This window comes from Nipponia nippon, unplaced genomic scaffold (assembly GCF_047370975.1).
Source record: "Nipponia nippon isolate SJK-2023a ecotype South Korea unplaced genomic scaffold, ASM4737097v1 scaffold_8, whole genome shotgun sequence".
NCBI lineage: Eukaryota > Metazoa > Chordata > Aves > Pelecaniformes > Threskiornithidae > Nipponia > Nipponia nippon.
In genome coordinates this window covers 29,759,123-29,784,491 of record NW_028262402.1, presented here as the reverse complement: position 1 = coordinate 29,784,491, position 25,369 = coordinate 29,759,123, and the positions used below count along the sequence as shown (strand labels likewise).

Below are 25,369 nucleotides of genomic sequence, written 5' to 3'. Positions count from 1 at the left end.
CCTGTTCCAGTGTCTCACCACCTTTATCATTTTAAAAAGAAAAACAATTATTCCTTATGTCCAGTCCAAAACTACCCTCTTTCAGTTTAAAACCTGTCACTACAGGCCCTGGAAAAAACTCTCCATCTTTATTATAAGCCCCCTTTAAGTATTGAAAGGCCACAATAAAGTCTCTGCAGAGCTGAACAACCTCAAGTCTCTCAGCCTTTCTTCATAGGAGAGGTGTTCCAGCTCTCTGGTCACTTTCGTGGCCCTCCTCTGGACCCACTCCAACAGGTCCACATCTTTCTTGTGCTGGGGAACCCAGAGCTGGATGCGGTATTCCAGGTGGGTCTCATGAGAGTGGAGTAGAGGGGGAGAATCACGTCCCGCGACCTGCTTGATTCTGTGCTATAACAGACAAAATAATAAACTCCTAAGTTTTACAGATGAAGAAAAGGGTAATACTGATGAATTTTCATTATTACATTATGAATGTATGCTTTCTGTCTTACTCACTTACATTGATGCTTCTCATGACTGTGCTAAAAGGTAGGTACAGTGTTATAGCTCCATGACAGTGCTCCAGTGAAATCTGCTTTCTATTTATGACAGTGGTTTACCTAATTTATTTCAAGGTCGCATACTTTTGCTTTACTTGGGGAAAAGATAAGGCAAGGCAAGGCAAGGCAAAAAAAGGCAATGCAAGGTAAGGCAAGGTAAGGCAGGGCAAGGAAAGGAAAAAGAAAAGGACCAACTGATTTTATTCCAATAATATAAAAGAATATCTGTCAAAATCAGTACAGATCAAACCAGACCCACACAAAGGAACTGATAACACTATAAAAAGCTCATAGAGCATTCACAGTTCATAAGTAAAGAAGAAAAAGTTAATTACCCTTGAAAGATACATTTGTGAAATAAATGAAGATGTAAAGGACACTCAATAAAATATGAAGATATTTTTCAACTGACTGGTTGACTTCTTGCAAGTCAACGGAAACCTGTTATATATTTACTAACTTTATTTAATTTCCCTAAAAATATTTCTCCACATTGTTGGCATGGAAATGAACTCAATTCAAATTAACTATAGCACTTAAATTCCGTCATTTATATTCCATTTTCAAAAACTCTTGTCAAGTGAATGCAGTTATGGTTTCAAACATAGTTTCTTGATTTCCTTCACATCTGGGTAATGCAATTCTTACTTATGAAGAATTAATTGACCAAATATACAATGAATAAACATGACATTCCACCTAAAAATGAACCCTAGGTTGACTATTTTACTTCATTATGTCATTGAATAAATGTGGACAGTAAAAGCATTAATCAATGTTAAATTTAAATAATGAATGTTGAAGTTTAATAAGCTCAATAAAAACTTCGATAATAGAACTTGTACATTGTTATGTATCTATCAAACCATATATATAGATATATTCTTATCTATATATATATAGATATATTATTAGCAGGTACTGATAACAGCAGGATTTTTTGGTTGGGAACATACTCTTGTTATTAGTTATCGAGACAAGAGCATAAACAAAATTTGGCACTGCTCTCCAAAATCCCTTTCATTATTCTGCAGCGCTGTCCTAAGAAGCGAGATCTACTCTGTCCAAATTTGGAAAATAAACAAAATGAAACCTTCTCCGCACCACCACGCATGAATGAAGATTGTGAAAGGGCTGCAGATGTTAATCAAAATTCTTATATCATTTCTCACACATGTTTTGTCTTCACCATCTGTGCATTACCACTAGAAATAAATTGAAAAAGTTGTGAGAGATAAAGCTTGCATTTCCTACAGGGTTATCAGGATAGAGAGAATGAGCTCAAATACCCAGGGTGCCATAACATTTTCCTGTTTTGTATTTACCAACTACTCTCAGCTTCTAATAGTCCATGGACTTGAACATCAGTCTCCATGGGTTTTCTCTACTCTACTCTTATAAATAAGGAAAATAAAAAAGGTTGGTTTGCTTTGTGAACACTCTTCTTTTGTTTTCACAATTTACAATGTGTCTTTCCCAAATTAATGTAATCCAAATCCTTAGTATACTGTGAAAATACCTTTGGAAGTGATGAAATGCCTCTGAGAAACTGGAAATTCTGGAAGCCTCCTCACACACCATAGGATCAAGAGTTCTAGTCATCCTGAGCAAAAGTTTTAGTTGCAATAACTTTGTTTGAAAAATGATCTGATTTTTGTTGATCTTTAAATTAATTAAAGTTAATGCTAATTCTCTATAAGGAAAAAACTTAAACCAATGCAAACTGTTTGGCTTTTCTTATTCGTTTTAGATATCCTTAGTCCTGACCAATTGTATTAAAATGAGAAATATGCTCTTGGGTCCTTTCCAGTTTTGGGGAAAGCAGACTGAAAATGTTCACAGTGTTCAAAACAGTTAAGTAACTCGGACTTAGGTCTTGCTTTAAACAAAGCCTTTGGAAAAAAAAAAATTGTGGCATGTTAAAAATGTTCATAATCAACCACATTTAAAATGGACTTTTTTGAATCACATTCACATCAAGCCCGTGAAAGTGCATTATCCCAGTTATGAAGAGGGTGGGAAGTAAGTCCTTTGACTGATGTAACTGTGCCATTGATTTTATGCATTCCAGCCAGGAAGGGAATGTTCAAAAAGCCTCAACACATTTAACAGTGTTAGAGGACTCTGGAAGAGGGTTTGCATATCGCAATATCTGCAGTGTTTGTTGTTAGGCACTGCATCTCATGATGTTTTAATGTACAACGTGAATTTAGTTCCCAGTTATTTTTCTCCTACAATTTTACACAATTGTCATTTTCATATTTAAAGCCATGTTTCTGTCTCATGAAAAAGCTTTTTTTTTTTTTTTATTTTTAGCCTACTGTTTTTCAGAGGATGGAATGAGAAAGACAGCGTTGTAATGAAGGGAGAAAAGAGTAAGCCAAAGAGATTTGTAATTTCCCATTTTTAGTGCCAGAGGATAGCTTAACTTGAACTCTGATTTACATGGCTTAATTGTCACAATCTGACATTTCAGGAACAAGACACAGGAAATGTCAGTAGAGATTCATCAGTCTCTTTTGCACAGACTAAATAGGAAGAACTATCAGGCAGAGACTAGAGAGATTTTGGGGTGGGGGTTTTTTTGGCAGCACAGAGTGTTTGTTCTGTAGTCATGGCATAAGCAGATTTCATCAGTCCACATGAAGCCAGGTAGTTTACTTGGAGGTAGAAAACATCTTTCTTTCTTTCTTACATGAAAAAGACTGTAGAATAGGAGTAAGAAAACTGAGGAACATGGCAGAGGTAGCAGTGTGAGGAAGGAGAATAATTAAACACAAAGAATACAGGGGAATTCTTTTAATGTTTCATATAACTCCATAACTGACTACCCTTATTTAGTCTTTCTATTCCATAAGTGTGAAGAGAAAAAAATGGCAGGAAATGTTCTGGATGCATGCTTTACAAACATACAAAAATGTGACAGTCCTTGGCCTAAAAGGTTTACAGTAAAAAAGGATTTCTGTGTAAAAAAAAAAGGAAACAAAACACATAATAACCTGGTTTAGCCTATGGACATCTATCATGGACATTACCAAACCTTGTTGAGACTGAAATTAAATGTTAGTTCTGAGGATATTAGGCCAAGTTATTCAGTTACACAGAGCAGCAATGGTAAAGTAGTGCCAACAGTTGTCTTCTAAGTATTACTTCACTAAGATAGTAATGACTTATTTTGGATGTAACAGACATGCATTTTTCCATATCACTTTATGGAACAGTAAGATCAACTTTACATATTCTTGCAGTTTTAGTTTTAGTTGTGTAATTTGCAACAGATAAGACTGAAGCAAGAAATTACTGCATTTGTACTTGAATACAGAACACAGTCCACATATTTGGTCGTAAATGGGAAGAGACCTGCTTACTCTTACAATATAAGACCCAGTGAGATCTCTCTGAAGGGAAGAATGAGAAATGGGAAATCTGGAAAGTGTGAATCAAAGTTAAAGTAGGTATCATTGGCATTTCTTCTTTTCTTTATTTTCTGGTCCCCCCAGGAAAAGTACATAGCAATTTAGAAAGAGCCAGGCATAATTATTGTAACTACATGTTCTGCATATGTCTGAAAAATGGAGGGAAAGATTGGCAAGAAAGAATTCATCTTTCAAATTGTTAAATGTATTTTAGACCTATAAGACTATAATGAGCTGATTTGTCTTCAACAGTAACCACTGAATTGAACTACTAAAAGCACATGGTAATTCTAGATGTTTAAAATAAATAAAGAGATGATAAACCGTCTGCAATTCATTTGGAACAAAAGCATTTATACATAGAAATAATGAGTATTTCAAGAACTCACAACATCATTAATACAGAGAAAATCTTAACCACCTTAAAAAAAAGTTTCCATATTTTTAACACTATCGTGTTCTTTATGTACTGCATTAGACTGGATAATGGATGAAGTAAATATTCCTTTTATATTCAACTTAATCTTAGAAGATAGTTATCATTTATTTGTTTCCATAAGCTATCTATAGGATCAATCCTGTACCAAATAAGTAAAATACAGAAAAATACATACTCTTTCTCAGAAGTAGTTACTGACCACACACAAAATATTTTAACTGTGTAACTGCTTATTCTATATGTTTTATTATTTTTAGTAACATGGACACTTTCCATTGACAGTGTGGTAATAGGGATGTCACAGAAGAGAGCCATAGGGTACCTTGCAAGGTGTGACAGAGAAAATTATAGTAGTGAATATAATAATTAAACTCTAGATTTTAGGCATGTGCAAAAGAGAGGTCTTCAGTCTGGAAATGTTTGAGAACAAGACTTTGAGTAAGGATTTAAACATTTTTGAATGCACAAGGTAAAGGATTAGGAAGAAGCAAAGCTGATTGACTTTCAGTGAAGCTTAGAGACAGGAAAGAATGTACTCTCATGAAGTACCACAGAGATGAGATTTCAAATGGGAGGCTCAGATGAGCTTTCAGCTGGGAATGATAACATCATCTGTTCAGACTCCATTTTTAACTGTTAGTAGTCCTGGTACTTAAAACGGTGGAGTGTAAGTTGAATCTTGGCCACATTTCTCTGTTATAGCAGTATCATTAGATTGTTCTAAGAATCATAAGTCATGTTCCCAGTCTCCAGGCAGATGTCACTGAGGAATTCTGTGTGTTTTTAGCTTCTCACACCCTTCTGGCATGAGCTGTCTGTTCTCTGGGATGGGACAGTTCACTTAGTTTCTGAGGTGATCTAATCTCCTGCAGTCAGGTTGAAATTTCCAATAGCCTTAGTTCATGGTCTTTTACTCATTTTATAAAGTCAAGTTTAAGGCAGAAAGCCCAGAGATGTGTTTACTGATGTTCAGTTTAACGTCAGACACTAATGAATGGAAATAGAAGACAGATATATGGAGATCATTCAGAAGAGATCAGCCATGTAAGGCATGACTTAAGCATAGAATCCTACAAAAAACAACAGATGAAAGTACTTAAAACAAACAATTAAAGAGTTTTTTTCAAATAAACTCTGTTTCCCTCATGGATGAAAGATGTGCAGAATAAAAACCAGTAAGGAACTTGTTAAGACAAATATTTTTTAAAAAGTCCAGGGATGAAGAACTATAACAGGAAGACAACAGGAAGATATGCATTGTCCAGCAGATCAACACAACCATAACACTTATGCATTTGTCTTCCAAATGCTTCCATCTGTTATTAATGTTTTATTAATGACAAAAAATTATTCTGAAAGTACCCCTTAAATATATAACAACTTTGAAGTATCCTTCAATTGTGTATTTGTGGGTCTATCTACTTGTACTTTTATTGGCTAAGGACCAAGACCATATATATTTAAAACTGTAAACATTTTCCACATTTCACCATTCAGGTAGAAAGTATACCATGTTAAGATGCAGTTTTTAATGCTACCAGAAAAAGAGTTTGCAGTAAATCTGTTATTGGATTCTGTCCATACTATTCATTCCAACACAGAAAGAACTGGAAAATAAGCATCGCATATTGTTAAATGATGCAGAAATAGTGAAGTCTGCACATAAACTTATTGAATCAGTTTTATTCAATATTAAATTTAAGCTTAGAAATCTACTTTCAAATGTTATTTAGGTAGTAAAAGACAAAAATTAATAGTCATTTCATTTAGCTGATTCAGCAAAACACTTACTGTATGTGCATCCATACACTTCAATGCGCATTCCAATTCTGCCGTTCGGATTCCAGTCCAAAGGCACAAAACGGAGGAATCTTGCTTTAATGGAGTGCTGAAGCTTAAAGTATACGACACTGTCTGCATTTGTGTTTCCAGAAAAGGCCTAGAAGAAAATGAAAAAGAGATCAGCCACATCCATATTGAATACAGAAATATATGGAAGTATTGCTGATCTTTTCATTTTACACCCTCATCTGGCAAACAGTGAAGGACAGGAATGAAATGTAATTATCAGTGAATTCCATAGGAAGAACAGCTGAATCAATCTTCACTATTCTTCTGGATCAAGTGTTAAGTCATCTGTGCATTTAGTGGTGACACCACACTCATTGAAAAATCTCACACCTTCTAAAATTTAAGTGAATGGAACATTTCAAAATCAAACATTCCTTTTGCAAAATGTGTAGGACATCCTGGCATTTTCATAAGACAACAGAGTGAGCTCTATGATTTCCTTTTACTGAAAAATTAGCTACATTTCGTTGCAAACCTGTGTTTTAGATGCGTAGTATGCTGCATCCAAAAAGTCCTTATACTGACAGATCATAGTGATGAATGACTCTGGTTTCCAACTAAAGAATCCAGAGTATTATCAAAGAATTTCAATTCAGCATTCTGTTGAAAAAGAAAAATCTAAATTTCAACTTTTTTTCCCAGGTGAGAGATAAAAAAAAATTAAAGTATTACAGAAACGTTTTTTGGCAGTATTTAACTGATAACACTACTTTCCCTTTTTGTAACATAAAGAAAACATAAAGAAACATAAAGAAATGTAGAGAAGAAAGTAAAAAATCTAAAGAGCTGTAATAATGAACTTTAGCATCCTAAAGACTGGAGAATATCTTCTGATTTTCTTGGTTATATGTTCAGGTGTTTTGTGGTTTTTTTTTTTCTCATTGCCTGTTTGTGATATGTGAAGCAGAAAGAATTTGTTCAAACATTTTGGATCTAAATATCTGATAAATTAGACAGAAATAGCTCTCTGAAATATTTTGATGAGCAGAATTAAAAAAAGAGTACACATTTATGGATATATGGACAGTACTGTTGCTGTAACTATAAGCCACAAATGTTACAACTGCAGAAATATACACAAATCAACATCTTTAGGTATGCAGCTTCTCTTTCCATAAGTTTTTGAAGCAGAGGTTAGCTTGATTGTATTCATTATTTACCCTCTTACACATGAATCTTTGCACCTTCCCTCCCCTGTACTAGTAAAATTTTAATAAATTCTAATCTGCAAATATTCAATAGAAAAAGAAAAAAGAAAACAGCTAGTGAATGGGCTTATTACAGCTAACCTATTAAGCTAGTAATAAGCAATGAGAGTTAGTGACTCCGAATGTCCACACCACTTTCAGTTTCATGCTTTATAATTTCACTATCACAGTGGGTGAAGGTGGAAATATGCTAAAACAAACACTGGAGAATAGATACTATTTGTAGGGTGACACTCTTTCAGACCTCTTGTCCCTTCAAATCTTTATTTGCAGTCTGTAACAAACATAGCTGCCAATGAAAGTGCCGATTAGGTTGTTGACTGAACCAGAACCCAGGCCCCAGAAATTTAAGTACTGTGAGCAAATTAAGTGTTCAATTAAGATTTAAATTTTTTCCAAAATAATTTTCAGAGGGCAGCCACCTCATAAAAATTAGTTGTTAAGTTTTGAATACAGAATGAATATTGCTTGATTTTTTACTGCAGGGTATACTTAAGCCATGTGTTCTTAATTTAAAATTAGGTTTTTGACTTCAGTAACAGCCTAAAAGTAATTCAAACTACTCCTTAAACCATTCAGAATGGTCAGTTTAGAAATCAATATTTTTAGCTGTCATTTTACACAGCTTTTATCTGGGAAGAACACTTTAAAAAGTGTATCAAATGAGTTGAGTATTAAATGGGTCTTTATTGCTTGATTGTAAGCAGCTAAAGGTTAAAATACATAGTTTGGGCCTTTTTTCAGTTTTAATCCTTTTCACAAGAAAGAGAAAGAGGAGGCTATCCAACAGCTTTTCCTCCAGACTATAGGTACTAAAGGCATAGCCAAAACCTATGAAAGTAGCTTGTAGGCTTTTTAGAAGAGAAGCATATTCAACGTGAGAAATACACTCCTGTCTTTATAGTAGAATGCAGCTACTGTTTCACAGTCCAATCCAGCTATTGTTTAAATACACAATTATAACCATACAATGAGCTTCCTTCCTCCCACCTCTGCCTTCTTCAGACTGTTCAGACCACTTCATTCTTGTGCCAAATCACTCAAAGGGAACATGCCATTATTCTAGGTTAGGCAGAGTCCTCACAACCTACACAGGCATCTCATAGTTAAAAAGATTCAATGTGACCCTCAGTTAATATGAACGTTACACATAATAAGCATTGTTTGCATAAATATTAATAGGGTTGTAAAGCCAATCCCTCCAATATAACTGCCTACTGCATCTCAGTTGATGTTCTTACAGATATTGTATTATACTGCCTTTCAATACCATAAAGACATACCATCTTTCTCAAAGAATGCAATTTTTGAAACTTGGAAACATTCTATTGCAGTTTAGCCTTAAACAGTAGCAGGGGCACTCAGTAGCACAGATGTCTAAGCAGATAGCTCTTCACAGCCTATCGTATTCTATGAAGGAAAGGTACCCTGGGCTGTATTGAAGCCGGAAATGAAGGCCTACTCTCAAACGCTCCTACTCAATTTCTAACCTTGTAGTTTCTTTACCTCAAGTTATTTTAACCCTGCTTTGAAGACAGAATTATTCAGCTCATTATGGCATCAGAAATCACACATGTGCTCCAGACTGTATTAGTAAAGTTAAATCCTTTGTGTAGAAGGACATCAGCAAGCTCAGAACGATTGTGAAGGTAAGCTTATATCAAGATAAGGTAAAAATGAAGTTCTTTGTTTCCCTCTCCATACTCTATCTAGAAAGCAAATGTGTTTTTACAGCAGAGATAACACCAGCATCATGTCCAAAACTTCCTTAGCCAGTCACAAAGTCCTCCATAGGTAAAGCTGTGTATGAGACATGCACTGTATATACTGAACCATACTTAGATCACCTAGAACAGATGATGCTTATTTATGAGTGCCACTTTTACTGTATAATATACTATATATCCACTGTAAAACATAGTCTATGGCTAAATAATATGCACAATGTTTTTACATGTTGTGTACCCATTGTAAGAAGTATTATGAGATTTGTTACAAATATTACTTCATATTAAATACAAATATTACTATGTTAAATAAGTATACTTAGATGCAAATTCTTATTTCATGTTAAATGACAAGAACTGCAACAGGACCCCAACCTGCATAATTTTGTCAGAAGAGGAAGTTTAGCAGTGAAGTACTAGTGTACCTAAGCTTCATCATGTATGTTATGAATTCTGCTACTAAAACCAGCAAAAGCAATTGACAAAATCAGTGTGAAGTAACTAAGAGCTGTTCCTATAAAATACTTGCTGTTGTTGCATGATGATGGTTATGCTTTGGAAACACTGTCAAGCAGAACTGCCTGTACAAGTCTTTCTGCTGGTGACGCATACCAAAACTGTAGTTGGTATTACTGCCGGGGTCGTCAGGAAGTGAATAGAAATCCCAATAGGCTCCTGGCAATTTATTTGCCTTAGAGTGTCAAACTACTCTAATAATGCAGCAGGATTAAGCCAGCTTGAGCTCTTCTGAGAACTAAGGGAGTTCAAAATAAAATATTTTCTCCTGTAACTTCTAAGCCACCTCCAAGTTCATATAATAGTTTAACTATTTACATCTCAGTAACAAAAGGAATGTCTATTCAAGTTAACCTAGCACACATTCCAATTAACATCAATGTCAATGAAATATTCACTGCACAAGAATCCAAACATTGAGACTCTTCCTTCTCATCCTAGTACCATTGTGGGAAGTTATTGTTAGTCTTTTGAAGTTGGTCCTGACAATCAACAGATGTGAACTGTTTCGTTAAAGTGAAAAAATGAATGGGAATGTCCTTCACTCTGACCAGAAAACACTGTACCAGGCAACTGCTTGCTTTACTTGACCTCCAGATCAGAATTATGCGTAGGAGAAGGTGATTGCAGAGATAAAATGAATAAAGATTGTTAGGGTTTTATTGGTTATAATCAATGATTTATGTAAAAACTGTCAGATCTGTTGGCTATAAAATATTATCAATGGCATCTTAGTGAGGAGCCCTGTGCTGTAAGTTACTTGCTGTATTTTTCACCAGGTCTTGTCTCTGAACTGTTTGAAGATACAGTTGAACTATACTAGAGTAATCTTAAATTGACAAAAACACACAGTAGTTGCACAAGTTCAAAAATTTGACTGATCATAATATCTTTTGTAAAGAAGGACAGTATATATTAATGACAACATGGTTAATATAGACCAGATAGAAAAAAACCCTGGCTAGAAAATCATCATAAATTCTTGTTCCAGTCAATGTCCACTGCTTGTAACATCTTCTGCTGTTTCCATAGGAGCATACTCTATCTGGCATGTTCTGATGCATTTATATCATCTGCATGTTGTGCACATCATCTGTCCAATGCTATGATCAAAAGAAAAATATCTGACCAGCTATAGCAATAACACGATTTCCAAGCAAAACAGCGGTAGGATCTTAAAATCACTGCCATGCTGCAACCATGACTAATTAGTGTCAGATATATTGACGTCATGCATGAGATACTGCTTGCTCTTTCATTCTGTGGTTCCCTAAGTGTATCATCTTTCTTAGTTACAAAGGAGTTTGGGCTCGTTTGCTTTTTTGTTTGTTTGTTAAGTTTTTTTATTATATAGATATTTCTAATGTGCTTGCCTAAAAGATTTCAAATCTTTGAGGCATACTGATTTCATTATTTAATATTTTAAACTTGAACAGTGTGATTCACAAAGTACAACTCCATTTGAACACAATGTTATTTGAAAAACAAAAAATAAACAAAAACAATTTTTAAAAAATCCTCTGAAAGAAAAGATTTCAAAGACTACTTAATCTATAATTGTATTTTTCACTTCGTGTTTTTGTAGTCCATTAAGAATACTTTAAGGAATACCATTCAACGTTATATTTTAAATACCTCTTAATTCATTGTGCTGTAGAATTTGCCATTAAAGTATAATCTGTTCTGCTTTTAAATCAAGAGTTCAGAATTATAATTTTATAGTTTTTAGCACTGAAAATACTACCTTTTTTTCTTGTGGAAAAATCATTTCATTTACCAAGAGGAATACAAATCTCTCATTTAATTACTAGCCATCTCTGAGTGCTATTAAAATTACAGATGGCAAAAACGGACTATTGAGCACTCTTCAGAATGTTTCAAAACACGATTTATTTTGTAACTGCATTACTAATAGTTTTATACATGATGAGGTAAAAATTAGAAAGGGAATTTATTTAATTAAAAATTACATTGTACATAGTTATCTTATATAACTTCCCTTCATAAGAATTTACTAAACTGTGTCTTTGCTCATTATAGAACACCTCAAGGTGAATTGTTTTCATGTACTATGGTGAAAAGCAGGAGACGAGTGGGTATCTTTTGAAGAAATAAGACTCTAGCTACTACATATAGCTAGCTATTTCAAATTATTCGGTATCCAAAAGAATTCTCTGATATACTCCAGAACAAGGTATCAATTCCCTCCTGTAGTATCTTTCACTGTTTATGGCAACACATTAGGGGGAATGCTTTACTGCATTAAACTGGTTGGTTGACCAGTATGACTGTGACCTAATCCTCTTTGCTGTCTACTGATATTTTTTAGATTTAAAACTCAAGCTCCTTATATTCATGTTTATATTACCTAGCTATAGCCATGTCCTGTTACATGCTCCTGTCATTTGCCTATTCATGCTTCTCAACTTCTTTAAGCTCTTTAATTTTGTAATAATGAAAAATTTTAGCACCATAGAAGTGTTCTGGATGTTTCCCAGCTTTTAAACAGCAAAAAAATCCTAAAATTCACACCATAAAAGACAACGGGCTGTGAAGGATGCAAGAAATACATCATACAATTAAAATGCTCAGCAAGAGGATTTGTATGACCAGTGAAATTCCTCTCTAATAGACATCAACTACACTCAATTTCTCTACAAACTTGCAAAGATAAATTGTTCCTTTTGCAGTTCCCTCTTTTGAGCATTGTTTAAAATGAACTTCTTCCCAAAGACTTGCAAACTAGATCTATCTTCCACCTAAAAGTGCTAGAGGACAACTAATGATCAAAACAAAATTAAGCCAAATAGTTTAAATGTCAAACAAAATTATGGAATCGGTAAGCCATGATCTACCTTCAACCAATAAGTGGATTGTATTTTATGCCATATTATTTTTCATTCTACTTTTGTACTTTGTTTGCTGAAAATATCCTCCTAAAAAAGTCACTTGGGTACTTAACGTAAGCAGTGAATTTACGACTTACAATAATAACTAAAAAGAAGATACATGGTCTTGAAACAGCCTGAAATAAAAGCATTTGCAAACACATTTTAGAGAACAGAAAGAAGCAAGAAAACAACTACTAAAATTAATGAGACCTCCATAAATGTCAAAACACTTGAAAAAAGTAGTTGTCATTATCACCAGTTCTCAGGTAGGAAAATTTAGAAAAAAACAGGTTAAGTGTTCAGCACACTGTGAAATAGCTGGTCAGACATCTATATAAAACAGTATCTCCCACCTCCTAGACTTAAATCACTGCAATTTCCTCTTTGGCAGTGCTAATGTGGAAGCAGAATGACTGCTGTCCCTGTAATTTTTATTAAAAGCTGAATATCACAAGCTTCAATATAAGTAAAAGGTGAAATTCAGGAACTACTTCTTCTTAGTCGAAAACATCTCTGTAGATTCTCCATGCTAGGTCTCCTGTCAAAAATCTCATTTCTTTACTCTGTAAACCAAGACTAGTGATGCTAATGCTAAGGAACATATTAATATTGATATAATATTATCCAAATAATTGTGAACATGTTGTTCCATGTAATAGAATAGTAAATAGTAATAGTAAAATGACCCAGCAATCAGATGGACAGGCTGCATACCACTGCTAGTGCCATCCTTCTTATATAAAATTTCTCATCTCTGACTTTTTGACAGACTTTTTTCACTCCATCACTTTTCCTGACAATGATGCATCAAACCTCAAAACAGAACTGAATGCTTAAATAGAATATATGAAAGAAGAACTATGGGGTTATTAGACAGAGTTTTCTAATACTTTTTGATATAAAAGTTGCTACTTTGACCAGATGCAAAAGAAACACTTGGCTATTGTACAGAAGTGTAGTAAAAACGTAGACACCACTAGTGACTTGAATTCTGCCCTGTTTGAAAGCTGGCTGAAGATTTGGGCCCAGAGCACAGTGACCAGTGGCACAAAATCTATGTGGAGGCTGTTCATGACTCCTGTATATCAGGGGTCAATACTGGTTCCAATCCTGTTTAACATCTTCATTAATAATCTGGATGATGGGACAGAGTGCACCCTCTGCAATTTTCCTGATGACGTTAAAACTTGGAGGATTGTGTTCAAGTGCCACACCAGAGTGTTGTGCTGCCATCCTCAACAGGCTGGAGAAATGGACCAACAGGAATCTCATGACATTCAGCACAGGGAAGCACAAAGTCACCAAATTAAACATGAGCCAGCAATGTGTCGTTATTGCAAGGAAATCTAATGGCATCTTCAGCTGAATTAGGCAAAGTATTACCAGAAGGTGGTGGGAGGTGATCCTTTCCATTTATTCAGCCCTGGTGAGGCCACATCTCGAGTACTGTGTCCAGTTATGGGCTTCCCAGTACAAGAGAGAAATTAACATAGTGGAGAGAGTCCAGGAAACAGCTACAAAGATGATGGAGGGACTGGAGCATTACTGATAGGATGAAAGGCTGAGAGAGCTGTTCAGCATAGAGAAGAGGAGGCTCAGGGGGGATATTTTCAATGTATATAAATACATGAAAGAAGGACATAAGGAAGATGGAGCCCAGCTCTTTCTATTGGTGTTCCATGATAGGACAAGGGGCAGCAGGCACAAACTCAAACACAGGAAGTTATGTATGAACATAAGGAAAACATTTTACTGTAAAGAAATATTTTTTTTTCCAGAGACCTGAAACCCTAAGAGGTTGTGGAGTCTCCATCCTTTGAGATCTTCAAAAGCCCTCTGGGCATGTTCCTGGGAAACAAGCTCTAGATCACCCTGTTTAACAGGGGTGTTAGACCAGATAACCTCCAGAGGTCCTTTCCAACCTCAACCATTTTGTGATTCTGTGATATTTGTTTTCACGTTATAAAATTGAGTTTTTGTGTGGACTTCTTTTGAGCCAGGTGGTGGGAGGCAAAAAACAGAGTTCATAATGTGACATGAGACTGAAATCCCAGTGGAACCTCTGCAAGGCTCAGACCTCCAGAGGTCCACCTCCTCCATGCTGTTGGGAACTAAGAGTGTTAACATCTCCAAAGCAGTGCAAAGGAGTGCACCAAAAACTTGACACACAAACGACCCTTCAGAGATATATGTTCCTTTCAGTACTCTCTGAATATTAAGTTTGACCATGCAAAATATTCCGTTTTCAGTCCTCTCTTCTCCTCTCTCTTTCCTTTGCCCAAATTTTTATTTTTCTTCTGTAAAAATGCTGGGCCTATCTTTGCTCTTCAGACTTCTTATTTCAATCCTAATCTTAAAGCTAAAAGATTTGAATTTTCTGATGTGTGCTGTTGATGATGGTGGTGCAGTTTTGCACCAATTCTGTCTTCTTTAAACAACTTCTCTTCCTAGGAAGTAGTAAGCCATGAAGCACAGCTGGCTTGGAGACCATACTTGGTAAGCATTCACTAAATCCTCATGCTATTCTTACAGATTTCCATCAGTGTCAGTCAGAAACAGGATACTGGGGTAAACTGTACCAATATTCTTTCAATCTTTCTCTTTATGGTATTTCTTCACATAGAGTGAATATTTTATTCGCTGGTGTATTATGTCATGTTCCTTCCTCTTTTTTCCTTTCACTGGGTGAGCAGAATATCAGCACACCTTTACATAAGGGAACAGCTCCAGAAGTAGGAGATGAAGAAAGGATGAGACCACACTTACAAGGTAATTTATCAAAGGTGACAGCTGACATTTGTGAAAGGACCCAGTACTAGAGATTCTTTCTGTCTCTGTTTTGTTGTTTGGGTTTTTTGGGTTTTTTTTGTGTTTTTTGTTTGTTTTCTTTTCAAGAAACAGAATTTGAATCAGTTTGCTTTCATATTAATATAGAAGAGGAAGATTTTATCATCTAAAAAATAAGCTAACAACAAAAGTATGTGTCTTTTGTTTCTTTTTGTAGCAGTAGCAGCTGGATATCTCATTTACTCAACAGCTTTGCAGGGGTGTGCAGGTAAGGTTTAATTCTAGGGGCCCCTTGAATGGCTATTCCTAGCCAGCAGAGGGCCATCACCAGTTAGCCATGCTCCTTTGGAAATATGGTTAATAAAAAGTGTATTTTTTCTTTCTTTTTTTTTCACGTTCAGGTACTTCATTGTCTAGATGTCACAGTGTAGGGACTAATGTATGCATTAAAAATATCTTAATGTAAACCCCAGAGACAACTATTTTTTTTTAATTCTTCCATCTACCTTATTTCCTGTTTCATTCATCCATATGTAGCAACAAATTGTATGTGAAGTAACTTGTCACCATTGGAGGGAGCCCTTGTATTAACACAACTGGGCATAACATTGAGGTTTGTTAATCCACTCTTAAAAAGTTATCATAGCAAGTTCTCTTTATTAATTCCCAATACGTAATTATGAAACCAATATGCTTTATTTATTAATACTTAAGCAGAGGTACTTCACAGATATTCCCTGAAAATTTAAAGTGTGAATGTATTACATAATAGTATTAATGGATTTCTAAACAATCTTTATCCTCAACAACTTTCAAAGATTAGGTAATTCTTTATCTGAAACAAAAATTCGTGTACTTTTTAAAATATGGAACTGTAGTCCTTGAATTTGCATTCTGACATTCTAAAGGTAACTGTGATAATCTCTGAGGGTAACTGCCAAAGTAGTTTTTAATGGAAGTGTTATGACAATTTATTTTCACTACTTTTTTTTTTAATAAATCAATTTGAAGTAATCTGTAAAATATGAACACATTGAATTTGCAGTCTGGGCTACAGTGTAACTGTTCTTTCTACTTTCAAATCAGTTTGAGCTTCAACCAGCACTGTGCTATGTAAAGAAATGTCTTTACTAATGGTATTTAATGTTGAGTATCAAACCAAATACATTTACATAGAAATAATAAGCTCTATAAATGTTATGAAATGTTTTCAAAGAGCAGTAATTTATTTAACCTGTTCATTCCACAGATCTACTTGTTAAAAGTTGTAAAATTTTGTGGGATGGTATACTTCTCATTATATGAAATTTAGGTAGCAATCAGGATTCATAATTATAGTTCCACAGCACATAGCATAGCACAGACACTACCAGAAAGAAATAATAAATCAATATAATTCAGGTAATTTATAAATAAAATAGCTATGATGTAACAGCAGTGCATCTACTGAAATGTCAAAATAGTACGTGGGAATCCTGTTTGCTTAAAGCAATATAAGAAAACCTGTCCTAATATTACAGTATAACATTCCCTTGCATACAATTTCACATTTCGCTCCGAAATGAAATTAAATGACCAGAAAAAAAGGAAGGAAATCTCATTAACTATGCAACATAAAAATAGCAGAGCAAATGCTTTGGAGCTCTTATGTCCTGAGGGTCACAGACAATAAGAGTTCAATAAAAAGGTTTCCTACTAAATTTATTTCTGTGGCTTTTCATAGATGAAGTCTCACCATTTCTAACTTTAGAGAAATGCTTGTATATGAATTCTTCTGTAGCTCATCATTATGGACTCACAATAGTGTATAACACACTAAGTTAACATAATGATAATCAGTTTCTTATGTTGTTACAACTCCCAAATTAGTCAAATATTTCACCCATCTCACCAAAAACTTCAGTGTCAAATTATAACTTTTCTTTTTACATAGTGCTTGCCATTCTGGTTATAAGAAAATTTTTCAAAAGCAAGCAGCTTCCACATTGTTTGCTTTACTCTGTTGAAGGATTCTATGAAAAGAAACCCCAGAGAAACTCACTGAAGAGATTAAGCTTTTCAAATAGACCTTAAAAAATAAGGCTCAAAGACTTTTCTGTATACTAATACTAATTCTGCATTAAATTTTAACAGAAATGTTCAGCAAATGTATATTAAAGTTGCATTCAGAAGTAGTTATCAGTGACTAAGAAAAATTAAATACCATGTGTAAAATATTTCCTGTTAAGAACATTTGGAGTAAAAAAGCAGAGGTCTGATTTTCTAGAAATGTCAACATTCGTGGTGCTGACACTGAAAATAGATGGAATAACAGCATAATCCCCCAAATTCAAGTTTCCTGATGACATTCTCTAACTATCCCTCATCTAGCTAATTGAACTTCTAGCTGACCCCTTTTATTCTGTGGTTACACACCTGCATTGAAATAAACTAAGACTATTTAATAGACTTTTACAGAAACCAAAGGTAAAGTGAAATCAGAGCTATACCTAACTGATACAGGTATTGAAATGATCATTCAGATAAAAATAAGTGTTAAAACATATCACTTCCCTAATGTAACCAAATACAAAGGATTAAGCAGATGAACACCATCATGTTCTCCCCCATGTAACTTCAATATGTAACTTCTTTCAACAGATTTTCTGTTTTCAACAGGTTTACTATGTCCATGCAAGGTTTTCATTTTCATCAAGTCCTCTTTCTTCTGTGTTGTAAGCAGCAAGAGTACATCACTTTGGGATGAAAAACATGGCTAGATTGATAGATGAAGCATTTGGTGTTCAGATGAAAAACCTGGGTCCTGGAGTCAGTTGGTTATGTGAGAATTTCAGTTGTTCATATACATTCATTAGTCAAAATAAAATAGACTTCTAGTTTTTATGCTTTCAGAGAAAAAAATAAAACGTGTTGTCATGTCCTTTTCCTGTGCTTATTTTGACATCACTTCTGATTGTCAAGATGTTAATTCGCCAAGCAGAAGTAGTCTTCTTTTACAAATAGCTTAATCTTTGATTTATTCAATGATGACAAAGGTTTTTGGGAGCAAACAATTTCTTGTTTCAAAGAGAAGGTGCCTATTATAAAAAGCAGACTATATTACAAGATTAAATCAGTATTGGTTTAATCCAAAACTTGACAGTCATAAGTTAAAAAAAAAAAAATACATAATGTAGCTGTCATGGAGTAGGAACTGACCAATTTTTAAAATAAATTAGATATAAAGAGTTGTAAACTTAGGTCTTGAGAACGACTGAGTTGACTTCTGTGGGCACTTTCAACTGCTTTGAATGGATCACTCGCTATGAGACAGACTGCCTGTATGAAGTAATGAAGTGTTTTCATCTCTTTCCTTTCTCAAACTGTTCTTCCACCCCTAGTATTTGTAAAGAACACTAGTGAATTAGTCTTTAATTGTTCAGTTAATTACATTGTGTTACTATCTAGAAGTTTGTTTTTAACCTTTGCACTCTCAGTACTCAAAGGTAATCGTTCTTATTTGCATTGCTGAATTGTGGTCAGACAATTTGCTTCACTTTTGTCTTGATTTATTTTTTTCCAGATTTGGGTCTTCCCTAGGAAATAGAATGGAGTTTCTACTGGAGCACAAACATACTGAAATTCGCTGATCAAAGACAAGGAATAAGCTGTCCTCCACCGTAGGGATAAAATGGTTTTTAAAACTGGGTTCACTGGAGCACTGGTCACATAGCAATAATGCTCTCCTTATTTCTTTAGATGAAATAAAAATACTAAATAAGCTTAAGTACTTGGTGTCTTTAACAGAGAATTGTGAATTAAACTGTATGTGCTCAGTTTCAATTGTAAATGAAAGAGAAAACAGTCTTCAGTAAAATTACTTTTGTCTGATGCAACCTCTATTTATAAAGTGTATTAAGAATACTTTTACTAATATGAATCTCTGCAACTTTATGTTTCCTTCATTCAGGTGAGTAATTATTTTTAGATAGATTTTGGTGTTAATTACATGAATCACATGATCATTTGGTTTGCCTTTTTTTCAAGAACCTCTACAGGAGATACAAAAAAAATTAAAGAGGAGCCTGTTACTAGAATTCAAATTTAGATTTGTATCTGAATTCCTTCAAGTTCTCAGATAGTTAGATCTCTGTTTGCATGCATTTCAAAAGCATTTCAGAATCAGTTTATCTGTTTAGATGACTTGTTTTCTCTAGGTATATGAGACTAATTCGCCAATCCCTTCTGCCTTGCACATAGTTTTTTCCAGATGCATGGAGTAGATAGGGATGACTAGCAAACTAGAATTATTCACTTGAGATAGCTTTATTTATGCCCACTCTACAGCACCGGTGTGCACCAAAGCCAGTTTAAAGATGTTACCATGTAAGCAAGATCCATTAGGTTGAAATATTACAAAAGGTCTAAGGCAGTAAAAATTACTTTGTCACACACTTTCCCACAGACTACTTCAACTTTCTATACATCTAAATATAATCTGAAATTGCTATTAAAATTAGTTTGAAATGAAATCTCGTGTCACAAATATAGAGTAAAAGAACTAACATTCTTATTGTCAAAACTCTTGTAGAAGAAAAGAGGATTTTATGGAGCTCTAAGTTCCACAAGCAAAGTCTACATTAAAAAAATAAAGAAAAAAAAGGTAATAACATTCTAATTTTTCTCAGTATTTAGTTATTGCTTTCTTTTCATGCCCTACAGAAAGCCATGAGATACCATCCATCCCAGTTTTGGTTTAAAAAATGGGTTTAGGAGCAGTTTCAGTACACTGTGGAATGGTACTGTTTCTCTTAGAAAGGCTTTTCTGACACAGTCTGTTTAGAATATCTAAATAATGAAATAAAAAACAGTATTAAGACTATACTTGAGCAAAGAAAAATTTAGCTTGAGAGATGTGACCACCCATGTACCTGTAGCCATTTGATCACAAGGTCCAGTTTTGCAACGCACAAATGACTTTCACTGCCTCTCTTCCTTCAAGCTTTGTCGTAAATGTTAGACATAAAAGATATTAAATAATCTGAAAATAATGATAATAGAAGCTGGCAATACTTGTACTTCAGCAGAGCTGTGTGGCTTTGATTTTGTCTCACAAATATGTTGCTGGCATGAGAGCCTTCCTGTAGGGGTAAGTGAAAAGAGAATTTGTTGATTCTTTCATTTAAGTAGGATCATTTTTGATATAAAGAACCATACTTCGTATTGATCATGCTTCTTCAATGACACTATCCAGTAGGCAGTTAATTATTGAAAGAAAATGGTTGAATATCTAGGAGTAAATGTCTTGTAGTGTGGACTTGGCAATCTATACAAGACCCACCCACTACAAATTTTTTTCTCACTGGTCTGTATTTTAGCTTTAACACTTACTGACAGATGTACACATAGAGATGCAATTAAATGCTTGTTATGATTACATAAACTAAAGAGATTAGCATGACAAGTTGCCAGCACTATTCCCATATATTCAGTCACCACCATTGAAGAAGCAGAGTTATGGGTACTCACTTCATGTGCACTAAAAAGAATTTATTCCCATTTATCCCATATAAGGTCTAATTCCTGATTGTTAGAGTTGAAAACCCTTGAAATACCCTTGAAATCTCAAATTGAGGGCTATGTCCATCCTATTGTAACAACAAGATGTTCATATACTTATATATTCTTACTCTGGGTTTCTTGTGATGCATTTCTCACTTGCTAGAACATGATTAGCATGCAGCTAGATTTAAGTAATATTTGCAGTAACACTAGGGCCTATAAAGCAAATACTTAAATGCCTACCTTTGAGATAAATCAATGCCAGCGTAAGTTGGGTTTACAAGCAGTATGTCATTTGACATGACTGCATTCTGTATTTTTAAACTTGGGATACAGCAGTTGGGACAACTGAAGTCAAAACATTACCAGCTTTTGATGCAATTTGCATTTTTTTTTCTTAGCAAACAGAGAAGATGAAGTAAAATGTTCTGTAGAGGAGATGGGATTAGTGTTCAATGAGGCTGATCTGTTTTAGCTTTTCTACAGAAAGTAATGTATCAGAATTATTGTTAATACTGTACTGGTACCTTACTTTCCATATTTTCCCTGTGATCAATGGGGTCATTCAAACTCATGTCTTCAAAGAAACAAAGGCATACGTCATAGAATAGGTTTGATCTGCACATATGCCACAGGGTGGGCAACTCTGAGTAGTAGCCACAAAGATTAAAATAGTCTTCTCCCATCTCTGTTTGGACACCTGATTTCATGATGTTTCTTCGGAGACCTTCTTTGTTCTCTCTTTCCCCACTGTGTGGGCAGCCAACTCACTCTCTGCCTGCCCTTCCCATAGCTGATGGACACAATCGTCTCAGTCATTTCTCCTTTCCCTTCCACAATCATACCATTTGCTGAGGTTTGCAGGTGTGTCCTTCCTGTTCCCTGTCCATCATGTATTCTTGATTGCTTTCACTGCATGCCATATTTGATAGTCACTTGTATTTGATAGTTATTTATTTGTATCTAAGTGCACAGGAGTATAGGAAAGGCTGAACTACCATTATTTTGCTGCTTAGGGTACCCAAATCTGTTGGTTAGACTAATATTGGATTCTGTGTCAGACACAAAATTTCCTTGTGATGAATACCTAGGAACTTGGTATTATTCCAGTAAGTAGTTGAAAAATCCTACTGTGGGTTTTAGGACAAATTACCTGGGCACAAGAGACATTTACTCTAGTAAATGTTCCTAAGTGATCTAGCACTGTTTACAGTGCAGGCTCTGCAGATATCCTAGGTATGGGATCTCTGCATCACATTTCTGAGGTATCAGATGCCTGCTAGAGCAGTAGTATGCATGTATGTCAACTATTAAACACAGTTAAGTCTATCATGACGCGGATTTTCTCTGCTTCTCTTTTAAAAAGAATAGAAGATACACATGACTTATTTTCTGCTTAATATGAGCAAATACTTGTGTTTGTGCTTTGTTCTGTGTTTTATCCTATGTGCATCATGTAGGATAAAGATATTAAGATACCAGTGGTAAGTCTAGAAAGAAATATAATTGCAACTGATGTTATTAAACCTTCTAGTATTCACTGAAGCCTGGACTAAGAATGTCCCTTTGTCGTGGTTTGACCCCAGCCAGCAACTAAGCACCACACAGCCAATTGCTCACTCCCTCTACAGAGGGATGGGGGGGAGAATCAGAAGGGTAGAAGTAAGAAAACTCGTGGGTTGAGATAAAGACAGTTTAATAGGTAAAGCAAAAGCTGCACACACAAGTAAAGCAAAATAAGGAATTCATTCACTACTTCCCATTGGCAGGCAGGTGTTTAAAGCCATTTCCAGGAAAGCAGGGCTCCATCACATGTAGCAGTTACTTGGGAAGAGAAATGCCACCACTTCAAACATGCCCCCTTCCTTCTTCTTTCCCCAGATTTATATGCTGAGCATGATGTCATATGGTGTGGGATATCCCTTTGGTTGGTTGGGGTCAGCTGTCCCGTCTGTGTCCCCTCCCAACTTTTTATGCACCCCCAGCCTACTCACTGGTGGGGTGGTGTGAGAAGCAGAAAAGGCCTTGATGCTGTGTGAGCACTGCTCAGCAATAATGAAAACATCCCTGTGTTATCAACACTGTTTTCAGCACAGATCCAAAACATAGCTCCATACAAGTGTCTATGAAGAAAATTAACTCTACCCCAGCCAAAACTAGCACACTCTTCCAGCTGCTTTCAGATCTTCTCCCAAACTTAGAAAATTCTTTCTTTCTTCTCCCTCCCCCATCTCCCACTGAATAAATGAGTAGTATTCTTTGAATCTATTCTGCTAAAATAGGCTACAGCAAAAGGATTACTGGGAGGCCAAGTGACCTTTTGCTAAAGTTTATACCATTTTATTCCACAGGTGCAGACTGCTTTCTTTCAAAAACCTTTCCTTGCTTTGTTTAATTCAAATTTCTACACCTCTTTTCTCCTGCTCTGCATTTCCATCAGGGCTCCAAATAGAATCACTATTCTATCTATCACTATCACTACAAAACCGTCTTATCCTGTTACCACCTTCAGTACTGATAGAGGATTTCTTACTAATGCTGACAGCTCACCACTTTGGGTTACTTTAACTGTGTGTCTCTGGTTTTGAAGGCAAGACTTTATTTTTTTTTTATGTCCTCATGAATAGCTAAGTTCTGCACTGTGAGTGGAACATGACTTTGTTCCATGATGTCTGTCTCTCGTGCTTACATTGCAGTTGTTTTTAAGCACCGTGTTCGTTAAGTTGAACACTACCAAGAACACATGTTCCTCAGTTAGATTTTTTTACATTGTATTCAAGAGTCTTAAGAGGTTACGATACACATGTCAAAGTTATCAATCAAATCAATTATGAAATACGAAACTTATTGAAATGTTTGCGTCTGTTTCTCATGAGTGCAAAAAAAATTTGATTTTATTAGATCAAATAAAAAGATGAAACATGGCAGGAAGTAAATCACAGAATCATAAAATATGAAATGTTTTCTTTCATGCAGTAATCTTTCTTTAGTTGTAATGAGAAGGAAGTTATCATAGTCTTCTGATACCTAACTTAATTTTGTGCGTGGTTTGTTTTTTTTTTAATCCTCCAAGAAGGAAATATTATATTATATTATTATATTATTATATAATAATTTATATTATATTATATTATATTATATTATATTATATTATATTATATTATATTATATTATATTATATTATATTATATTATATCATATCATATCATATCATATCATATCATATCATATCATATCATATCATATTATTATTATATTATATTATATTATATTATATTATATTATATTATATTTTATGTTATGTTATTTTATTTTATTTTATGTTATTTTATTTTATTTTATGTTATTTTATGTTATTTTATGTTATTTTATTTATTTATTTATTTATTTATTCTAAAATATTATTAACTGAAACTCAGAACTGAAAAATCCAAAAAAATGGACTTTGAATTTTTCAGACTCTGCTTTTAGTACATATATTCACTCAGTTTGTTATTAAGTCTCTGTGAAGTTTTATCTGTCATTAGGTCTGTGTGAAGTCTTATCCTAAGGGGAATCTTACTATAGCAATAATCACTAGGAATGCACAAGACTTCTTTAGACCTCTGTCATATCTAAAAAGGCTTATGTGATCTTGCTGCCTGCCAGTCTGCCTGGTCTTTTCTCATTAGTTAGTAAAGAAAGCAATTTAAATTAGCACCTCTTATAGAAGGAAGGCCATTCTAGAAGTTAGAAGTCTATGTACTGATCAGCTTTTAGCATGCACAGGCCTGTAAACCAGAAGTCTTGCTCATCTTGCAAAAAAGGTAGAAGACACAGAAAGGAAATTGAGGACTAAATGGTGCTGCCACAGGTAATAAAAATAATTCTAGTACCATAATTAGGAGCTGGGATGACTGAAGCTGATAAATGAACATGAAGCACAAACATACAGATTTCATTATTCTGCAGTTTATTTGTTACTTACAGATAAAGGTTATGAAAGATGCTTTTTGAACACAGACCATCTGTGAGATTATGTGCTGTACCGTTTATGTTGTTGGCATGACTGGATATTTTGACAGTGTTAAATAATAAAAAAGAACTTTTATTTGAGGCTGAATTTACAAATTTGCATGTATAATAATAGAGAAAGGAAAAAATATCTAATAGAAGTAATTCAACATGATTCCCACTTACATGCCTTGCTTTCTCTCCTGTAACCTTGACAGCCAGTGCCCCAAAATAATTACTCCTTGCCATCATATTAGATGAATAAATCAAGTCCTTCTATCTGTCACATGCTCCTAAGGTGTGAGGTGGCTCTAAGAGCTTTTAGCTGCTAAAGAACTAAAGAGAAAATTCTGCAGCAGAAGTCTGCACCCATCTGCGCATATCTGTGCATGTATGTGTGTGTAACACAACAGAGGCTTAAGAGAAGAGTATCATAATAAATGACAATAGTGTAGTTT

The 25,369-nt window shown here is 34.7% G+C and overlaps 1 protein-coding gene across 2 annotated transcripts in view; it reads right to left on the bottom strand.

Moving 5' to 3' along the window:
* Nucleotides 1-25,369, bottom strand: part of CNTNAP4 (contactin associated protein family member 4) — a 250,508-nt gene that overhangs the window by 85,524 nt on the left and 139,615 nt on the right. For both annotated transcript variants that reach the window (XM_087741477.1, XM_087741478.1), the window contains exon 4: nt 6,189-6,336. In XM_087741477.1, coding sequence (XP_087597603.1) covers nt 6,189-6,336 — 148 coding nt within the window. The remainder of the gene's footprint in view (nt 1-6,188; nt 6,337-25,369) is intronic.